The sequence below is a fragment of the Gadus morhua genome, chromosome 11 (assembly GCF_902167405.1).
Source record: "Gadus morhua chromosome 11, gadMor3.0, whole genome shotgun sequence".
Lineage (NCBI taxonomy): Eukaryota > Metazoa > Chordata > Actinopteri > Gadiformes > Gadidae > Gadus > Gadus morhua.
Window position 1 is genome coordinate 1,253,200 of NC_044058.1, and position 9,739 is coordinate 1,262,938.

Below are 9,739 nucleotides of genomic sequence, written 5' to 3' on the forward strand. Positions count from 1 at the left end.
CTGATTTGATGTGACTGTTGAAATGTAAATCTGAATCCATGATAACCCCTAGATTTCTGGCTTTCATTGAGGTTTTCAGGGACAGTGAGTGAAGGTGTTGGGTTACTTTAAACCTTTCCGTTTTTAGAACCAAATAGCATGTATTCCAAACTGATCAAATACTTTTATTTGACCAATCCTTGTTAGTAAAACCTAGTATTAGTATTGGAGCATGTGCATTTCAATGTTAAATCTCGAATTACTTCACATTCAAGAAATATTTAAATCCTCAAATCCTGTTACCACATCGTTGGAGTGGAACCATGATCTATCCCGCCCTTCGAACCACTGCATTCCTCATAAAGGATAACTAACTCAGCTTAACTTAATCACTTCCTGATGCTTTGACTATCTGATGAGAAACACACACTCCATTTCTCAAAGCCTATTTATTAAATGAAATACAATCTTACAAAAAAAAACACAGACATATCAATATAGGAATATAGACAAAAAACATACTCTTTTTGGTTTGTATGATTTTGTGCATTGAAATGTAATTCAAAACAATATTTCTCAAAATATTATGAAAGGTTTGTGGTGAAGGAAAGACCTTTTAATCATTCATTTTAATCTTTACAGTTCAAAATGATATTAAAAAATATATGAACATACATTATGTACAATAACATGAACAACAACTTGTTAAAGAGCTACGTTTGAGGAATTTACACCTGGGAGCATTTCTGTTTAGTGGATCAGGACACACCAGAGGCCTGGTCCCCATATACAAAACCTAAAATAGAGTGCACTATTTATAAAACTGATCATAGATGTTATCCATTATCAGTATTATTGTGTGTCAATGCAGGGGTGGTTGAGTGTAGTCCTGATTCTTTTTTAAGAGGTTGAAGACCAGCCCTGTTTGAATGAAGCAGCTCAATTTAAACTATGACGGGTATGTTGTCGTACATGGAACGGAAATATCCTCAGCAAATCTCTTTGAGCATATTTGTACAGTTGTCATAGTGATGGGAAAAGCAATATAAAAATGAACCAAGGTTAAAACATACAAAACATAGACCAGGGGTTGGCAACCATAGGCACGCGTGCCACCACTGGCACGGGGCAGCATAATCATTGGCACACTTTTTTTATTTTTTATTGTATTATTATTATTTAAAAATGTCACAGCACAATGCGGCAGCATAATCATTACTACCGATTTTTTTTGCACTTTTTTCTGTTTTGGGCATTTCCTCCCAGTGCAAATATGTTTAAATTAGTTACAGAAAGTAGTGTTCTGAAATTTGATCAATTAATAGTTTTTAATCCTATGTTGTGAGTAATAGAAAAGAAAATATTAAAAATATTGTTGCAAGTGGCCTGTATGCATCGCCTTCACATGGTTTTGCAAAGCTGTACATGTCCTAAAGATATTGATGTGGATGGTTCCAACATTCTCATATATTCTCGTTTTTTACATTTCTCACAGTGCAAATATGTTTTTGAATGAGTTTCTGAAAATTTTGTTTTAAGATGGGACATATGTAATTATAATTTGTAAGCCCATGTTGCAAATATAACAACCAAAAAAACATTTAAAATGTTGATGCATGATTGTGGACTATATGGAAATAGTACAATTCCAGGTCTTCTGGAAATGTTTTTGGTCGCTGTGTCATAATTCAGCTTAATTTTTTATATATTGTTGATTAAGGAGCAGTCATTAATGAGAAAACGTCAAACTGGCACTGCATGTTGAAAAGGTTGCTGACCCCTGACATAGACTGATAATCCGCCTTACCACCAAGAAGAGAGCTACTTCCATTTCTCTTTAAGTGGTGGAGGGGGGAGGTGCCGGCGGCGCCGGCATGGAGAGTTGCCACAGGAACTCTCAATTTGTCATCCTCTTTAAAAAAAATAACCCACTAAATAACAAGTGTCCCAGCAAGGAGCCCTGATAACGTGTGAATATCACAGAGGTGTCGTATCGGAGGGCCTCCCCTTTTATTCCCATGAAGTGTGAGGTGTTGTCCTGCTCACTCTCCTATCACCAGGGGCCCAGGGCCTCACACCACAGAAGCACCCTGCGTCGGGCTGTTCAGAACGGCGACCAGGTCGGGCCTGTCGATGCGCACCAGCGCCGAGCACAGCACCCCCAAGTAGGAGCCCTCCTGCTGGCCCCAGTTGGAGAGCAGCGTGCGGGACGGCGCCTCGCCCCGCCCGAACAGGTCCAGCTGCTCGGGCTCGTAGCCCAGCGCGGCGCCCAGCGGCCTCCACCCCCGGCCCTCCTGGAGGAGCCGCTCCACCTCCTCCCTCCTGTGGACCGGCAGGTTGATGTAGAGGCGGCTGTCGTTCTTACTGTCCCTTTTACTGCCTGTCCACGAACACAACAGAGATGAGAACCATCGCATTGCATCCAATACAATCTTCCCTCTGCTTAAGGCGCCTTCATATCAAGAGCTATACAGCTGTGTTAACAACCTTTTATAGCTAGTTACCCTTCCCCTGCCAATGGTAGCTCATGTTTATGTTGTCATTGGTACCTTTGGTGGGCTGAGTGTCCTGGAGACTTTGGGAGTCCAGGAACACACCACTATCACTGTGGAGCTTTTCCCCCTCGGGTGAGACTCCCAGCTCTGCCGCTCGCGCCTTAGACAGGGCTTTCTTCTGTTTACAAGATGTCCAGCTGGGGAGGACAGGGGGGGGAAGGTATTGTGAGCAACGAATGAAACAGTGAACACTGATGTTCTTTGACTGTCAAAGAAGGGAAAAAAGAGTTCAGTGCAAAGCAAAAGATCCAGATTATATAATAGGATGGGTCTGGACCGAGTCATCTCCTGTTCCGCAGGCGGTGTGTACTAAATAAAGAGGAATGGGCTCTCTTCCATGCGAACCATCAAAAGACAAGAACACTTAGTGAATCTCATACCGGTTAGCCATTTTCAAATCAAACCATGACTCCAATATACTTAACTTCTAATAGATAAAAAAGGCAAACATACACTCTCTGATTCCCAACAGAACCGGCAGTGGAAAGCTTACCATTTGTAAGCAACGTACAGAAGCAGACCCAGCACCACAGCAGCCAGGACAGACACATAGATGACGATGTTGCTCCTGCCGTACTCGCCCTGGGGGGTGTAGTCGGGGGTCTCTGTGGCAACCCCTTTCGCCCCTGCCCTCCCTTCCTCCATCAGAACTGGCCAGCGGGTGCCGTCAATAGCACTGTCGGAGGCGGAGGGACGGGACAGAATGAGCAGCTTCTTGTCTACAGAGGGAAAAAAAAGAGAAAAGGTTTATATATGTCTGCACACATACATCTAAGATTTAATACAGGTTAAGACTGCACTGCCTGATTCAATACAGGGTAAGACTGCACTGCCTGATTCAATACAGGGTAAGACTGCACTGCCTGATTCAATACAGGGTAAGACTGCACTGCCTGATTCAATACAGGGTAAGACTGCACTGCCTGATTCAATACAGGGTAAGACTGCACTGCCTGTGCCCCTGTGGCTTTAAAGCCAACCCCCTCCCCACATCCCTCCAGCGGGCCTATTTTAAGATCAAACACTCTGACCTGGCTGAGGTCAAGAGGGTCAAGGGGTCAAGGCGTGGCCTGCATGTGGACAGAAGACCTTTACTCCTGGAGAGCGAGTGGATGGCTGATGTTGGGGGGCTGTTTTTGGGGGTGAGGCAGGCTGACCTCTGACCCTGGGGGTTCTGGTGGTGCTTAGCAGGTATAGGATACCTTAAGATCACGACGATGGGGATTAACTTCACTCTTCTCTATTTGCTCATGTTTCCTGAGTGTGGCAGAGCGTTAACATGAGGTGTGGGTGCAGGTGTGAGCCAAGAGACACATGAGTATACCTGGCCATGCACACACACACACACACACACCCTTTTCACTTTCTACTTTTCATGTTTTTTATCCATGTCTGTATTTTTTCCTCAGTCAAACTGTTTCCAGATCAGTGTTCTGTTTCTCCCAGACGGTGCAGGGACTCACCCATGCAGAGCGTGTCAGAGTTAGACTGGCAGGCTCGGATCTCCACCTCGCCTTCCAGGCATTTGGTGCACGTATGACAGGCCTTGGTGAGGCTGCGCTCCTCGGAGAAGCTTCCAGGCAGACAGTCCAGGCACTGCGTGTCGGACATGGGTCTACAGGTTCTGTTCACCCCCCTGCCACGGTCACACATGGAGCACGGTGCACACAGACCCTCCCTGCCGTGGCGCCACAGGTAGAAGCCTTCCTGGCAGTCACAGTGTGTGTCCTGAATGGCCGAGCAGGGGGCCAGCTGAGAGATGCCGGTCATACAGCGGGCGCAGGGCAGGCAGGGCTCCAGGCCATCTGACGAGGAGAAGCTTCCTGGGAAGACAAAGAGTTCCTTCAGGGAACAAATAGGAACGTGGGAAGAATGCTCTCATCTTCATATCAAAAACGTGTGTTGTGATAGTTAAACCTAAACTGTGTAACCTTTAACTGCAGCCATAGAATTATTTTAATGCTTGGTACTTAAAGAAAATACTTTAGACATCGATATAGACTGTAGGTTAGACCCGTCCAGGTATCTCCCAGAGTGGCTGGGTGTTGTGTTTGCTCACCCTTCTGGCACGGTGCACACGTTGTGTCTTCCTTCCCACACGGCTGCTGGACCTCCGACCCCGGGGGACAGGAGCTACAGCACTGCCCTGACTCTGTGAGCCGCCCGCTGGCGCACGCCTCGCCCACACCTGCCTGGACACACACAGGAGACATATTAGCTCTTATAGCAGAACCATTTGAGGCATGATAACAGGTAGGACCTGCAAATATTCATTTGGACATATTTTATTTCTTTCAGATGACAATCTCAGTTTTAATTTTTTAATGTTCATCATAAAGATTGAAGTAAAAAAATCCCCCCAGTCCTAGAAAAAAGTGCAGCTGTTGGTGCCCCGACAACGTGCTTTCTTGAGACGTGGTCGCCCTGCAGCAACGGGAGGCCTATGGGAGGCCTCTGGGAGACCTATGGGAGGCCTATGGGAGGCCTATGGCAGTCTAGGAGAGGCTACAGTAAGACGGGATACAGCAGGCATTCCTGAGGACTAAAGCAGAGCTGGTGCCTGAAGGCGCTTACTGGCTTCAATCGGTTGCCTCAGAGCCCGCTGGAAATAATATCAAAACACAAAGAAGTAGGCGAAAGACGGAGAGAAAACACAGCTGGGAGAGGAAGAAAGGAAAGAAAGCTTCCTCCCTCCTTCCCTCCTGCATTCCAGATGAGCGTGAGCGCTGCGGGAATGTTGTACCAACTCTGGTTCTGTCTGATCCTAATGTAAGGCTGTGTGCAAACTCAGTGAGAAGTACAGAAGGACTCTGCTGTACACAAACTAAATAATACATTTTGTAGCATTTTATCTGGAAATATGTTGGCTGAAAGCAGCACTTTGTGAAGGGCTGCTTTCACTCCCTCTCTCCTCAGAACCAGAGATAGGGGGTCTAGTTCTGTAAAGGTAACACTTTCCAGCCCCAGGCCAGGGTGTCAATGAGCCTGTGCAGGCTCATTGGGGGAGGGGGGTTGGGGGAGGAGGGTAGTGTTGGGGGAGGGGGGTAGATAGGAGGGGGCTTTGGAAGTCTCACTGCCCCGCAGGTGGTTTTCTCTGTGACGGTCAGTTTTGCTCGCTCTCTTTTTCTGTCTCTCCAATCTCTGGGCTCTGAACACAGCATCTTAGATATGCACCCATTTAAGGGCGGAGTGGGTGGGGTGGGGGTGATTGGCCTGCCCCCTGGGGGCTGACAGGATCCAACAGATGTCTGACAACAACCATCCTCATAACACTTGGAAAAGCTAACAGTTAAACGACACCATTGATGTCTCTCTCTCTACATCTGGGGCCAAGGAATACATGCATTAACCCGCTCAGAGGGCTGCTCAAATCTTTCACAGGCACACACGCTTCCCTTCAGAAAAACCCAAGTGCATGGCCAAATGCATTCACGCAGTCATATGCACGACCACACACCACAAAAACACAAAAGGTTGTAGTTTGCAGATTCTAGCAAAAATAGATTTGCCTCATTCCAGTCCCTCTGGCTCCAGCTCTCCACAGCAGCCTGATACCACCTAGAGGCCTTGTGGTCTAAGCGCTGGTGTGTTTAAAGTTGGCAGACTTGGACCAGACTTTTGATTATAATAATAATAACAACGTGATTCTAGAGATCTGAGAGGTGCTCCGAATCCCCCTCCTCCAGCACGCAGCTGCTGACACAGTGAGCTGCATCACCTCACATGTCCACCTATGGTGAACGCAGACTGGCAGTGAAGGCTGTTTGGCCTGGGTTCTCTGTCATCATCTGGAGCGTCGAGTCACGCCGAAAACTATTCTGCCACTAACCAGGAACAGCCAAGGACCGCTGGCAAGGCAGCAGCTGGGGCTGAGTAAAAGGTGAAACATCCAGGTGGCCCTTGGCAGACAGTGGTAGCAGAGCTACAAGCAAGTGCTGCAATAGAACCAGACTTTGAATCTATTCACAAAAATATCATAATTGTAAAGGTGTTTGTGGTGTGCGTGTGTGTATGTACATTCATGTTACTATAGTGTGTGTGTGTGTGTGTGTGTGTGTGTGTGTGTGTGTGTGTGTGTGTGTGTGTGTGTGTGTGTGTGTGTGCGCGCGCGCGCGCGCGCGCGTGTGTGTGTGCATGTGCATGTGCATGCATGTGCCATCAGTAATAAGAGGCAGACAGAGTAGGTATATATATATATATATGTATTATATAGGTTTATATAATCCTGCCTTGGAGGTAAATCCTCGCAGGAGGCGGTCGGTTGTTCCTTTTTGTTTATTTTGATGGACCAATGACAAGTAATGCATACCAGAAGCGAAGAGTCTCAGCAGTTTGAAGTTAGGTAAGGCTAACGTAATGGACATGAATGAATATACAGGAACTAAGCAATCCTATTAGACCTGGAAACTACTTTATGCTCAATTAACATGTCTGAGGAGATACTTAATAAATGGATTATCACTTCAGAAGAGTTCCAGTGTAGCTTTCTCGTAGTTCAGACGGGTGTATGCGTTCGTATGACAGTTTGTATAGTCTGTGTGTAAATCCAGTTTACTCAGTGGACTTCTCAATGTTTTGCCTGCTGGCAATGATTTTGGGCCCATTTTATACCAAGAGGCTAAACGATTCCCATGGCAGCGTGTGGTAGGAGAACTCACACAGATCCATCTGAGCCTCACGGAGGGAGCAGGTCAGGGGCCAGCTGCAGCCTCTCTAGATGTAAGAGCTGTAGTCTTCAGGGAGAGAGATCAGACCACCAGCTAGCAGCTTCAATGAGACTCAGAGTCTCCGGCTGTCACAGTCGCTCAACACAAACATAGACACACACTTGGCACTGAAACCAAACGCTTTTGTGTGTTCGTTTTCTTAAGTGACACAGCTTTTGTTATAATGTGTATACTAGAGTCAGCATGAGTTTACAGTTTCCAGAGTTACGATTCATTTGACTACTAAAGGTCCAACAGGGAAGGCCTTTGAAGAAGCCGGTCTCATTAACAGATTAGGGCTGTAATCTTAAATTTGTATGTACCTTTTTTTTCTATTTAAGGAATGGTTGCAAAAGACCAATCCTTGAGAATGTAGCATTAATTTAAATATGAAAATGGTTGTCTAAACCCTGAAGAAATGGGTTAAGTGTTACAAGGAAATAGAAATGACTGCATTACCCCCTCCACCCCCCGACCCACTAATCCGACCACAAGCTGAAAAAAAAAAGATAATTGCCTTGCTCCGGATATGCAGAACCCAGCGATTCTTAAAGTCATGCCACATCTCTACCGGGAATAGCTCCAGTAAAAAGGATATTACCAATGTGTGCAAACCAAAAACATCCAAAACGCTGAATGTGCTGAATAGTAAACGTGTTTTATCAACAAAGGCTTAGCAGCATCTAACTGGAAAATATTTGGCAAGGAGGAAGGAAGGAAATAAGGAAGGATGGAAGCAAGGAAGGAAGGAAGCAAGGAAGGAAGGAAGGAAAGAAAGAAGATTATAACTCTAGTTATTACACCCTGTGAACTCTGTGCTGGGAGAGTTCAGATGGATCAGATTTGAGCCACTGGGTGATAGATCAGGTTTCTTTAATTTGGTTTTCCTGAGGCGTCCTGGTTTTTCCGGATTCCCAGCCGTTGGACTTCAGATCATGATCTGGAGATCCCCATCAGTTGTTGAGCGCATATAGTAGAACGTGTGTCACAATTGTAGACCATAGGCTAATCTCAAACGAGGAGTCTAAAATAATAGGCTATCTATGCTATTGGATTGCCAAACATGTAGTTATAACTTGCGTCTTTGATATCTGTAATAAGGAAATCCTTGTTAACAGAGCGCTTCATCATTAAATATGGTAACACAGTACAGGGGATTAAAAAAAGGCTGGTTGGATAGTAGTAGAGTGTGTCATCTGATTAGGACGTTAATCGAAACACTTTCATCTTGTACAAGAAGGGGCTTGGCTGTGGAGAACATGTCGAGACAGTGAGAAAGGCTCAGACTGTGGCCTCTCTATAGCAGGCTCAGACTGTGGCCTCTCTGAAGCAGGCTCAGACTGTCGTCTCTCTGAAGCAGGCTCAGATTGGTCTGTCTGAAGCCGGGTCGGACAGTCTGTTTGCGTTTCTTCTCCAGAGCGAGAGCGGCTTTTATGTACTTTTGGGAGTACGTCGTTATGATTGCGCATTTATAAAATGTGCTCCACTGATTTGAAGACGCCTTGCTTTTCAAATCTTCCACACATGGTTGGCATACATTGGGCATGCCTTTCCTTGGGAAACCCCTACTACCAGTCCACAATACAAAAGTAGAGGCTTGCATCACAAACACGTTTAGGTTCTATACTTTTTCAAACTTAAACTATTCCTGAAAGCAAGTTACGGTCAGAAAATCCACAGGCAAAATGCAATCGGTGGACACTTACTTTGATCAGAAGAATTGTGCAAATCACAAACACGATCATCTTGTCCCGACTAATCCTGAATTGATCCAAGTAGCAGACTTTTCTTTCCCAGTGTCACAAACATGCAGACCACAAAACTGTTGTCCACAATGAGCCGTGAGCCGTATGAAGCTCTCTGGAGAACTCCGCACGACGGACGGCGACGGGACCCGCAACCGTAGCCTACTGGTCCGGTTATTTGATTCAGAGGATGGACCAGTGTATCCCAACACAGTCACAAGCTTCTCCCCCGCAAAGAGTGGACTTTGATTACAACTACTAGCTTTTGTCAATGTTACCTTAAGGACCATTGAATGCGTCCCGGTTGCATGGACAGCCTTAAAACAGATGCGCGAAACTTCTCCCCAACTCTGTAACCTCTTGTGCGTCTCCTCCCAGTATCCACCTCCTTAGGAAATACAGCACCGTGATTGGCTAACGCCATGCTGAGAACGACGGCATTTTATTGTCGAATATAATAGGAACTATGATGGGTGAGATAAAATTCAAATACACTACACACACACACCTTGGTGCTTTTGTATTATATTATAGCATTAGTTTTATACAAATCTAGATCAATCCATTGAGACAAGAGGCATGTTGTATTGTTAATGCAAACATATATGAGGGTATGTTCACGCACACACCCACAATTTTATATATATATATATACATATATATATATATACACACATATACATATATATATACACATACACATATATATATATATATACACATATACACATATATATACATATATATATATACA

At 45.3% G+C, this 9,739-nt stretch overlaps 1 protein-coding gene across 2 annotated transcripts; it reads right to left on the reverse strand.

Moving 5' to 3' along the window:
* Positions 1-1,458: 1,458 nt before the first annotated feature.
* Positions 1,459-9,330, reverse strand: nradd (neurotrophin receptor associated death domain). 2 transcript variants are annotated; one of them, XM_030371209.1, is made up of 6 exons: positions 9,264-9,330; positions 4,594-4,726; positions 3,998-4,357; positions 3,028-3,253; positions 2,529-2,671; positions 1,459-2,359 (listed from the first exon to the last, which is right to left on the reverse strand). In XM_030371209.1, exons 1-6 carry the CDS (start codon positions 9,273-9,275, stop codon positions 2,052-2,054), a joined length of 1,182 nt encoding a protein of 393 aa, XP_030227069.1. In that variant the 5' UTR covers positions 9,276-9,330; the 3' UTR covers positions 1,459-2,051. The 2 variants fall into 2 exon arrangements, with proteins under 2 accessions (XP_030227069.1, XP_030227068.1); XM_030371208.1 differs by having other exon boundaries at positions 1,460-2,359; positions 8,947-9,328.
* Between the last annotated feature and the right edge of the window lie 409 nt (positions 9,331-9,739).

Excerpts from the sequence above, each read along its gene's own strand:
- nradd (XM_030371208.1), bottom strand. The coding sequence starts at position 8,985 with ATGATCGTGTTTGTGATTTGCACAATTCTTCTGATCAAA. Across the intron at positions 4,358-4,593 it reads GTGTGCACCGTGCCAGAAGG|GAAGCTTCTCCTCGTCAGAT; the intron begins GTGAGCAAACAC and ends TTGTCTTCCCAG. Across the intron at positions 2,360-2,528 it reads GGACACTCAGCCCACCAAAG|GCAGTAAAAGGGACAGTAAG; the intron begins GTACCAATGACA and ends GTTCGTGGACAG.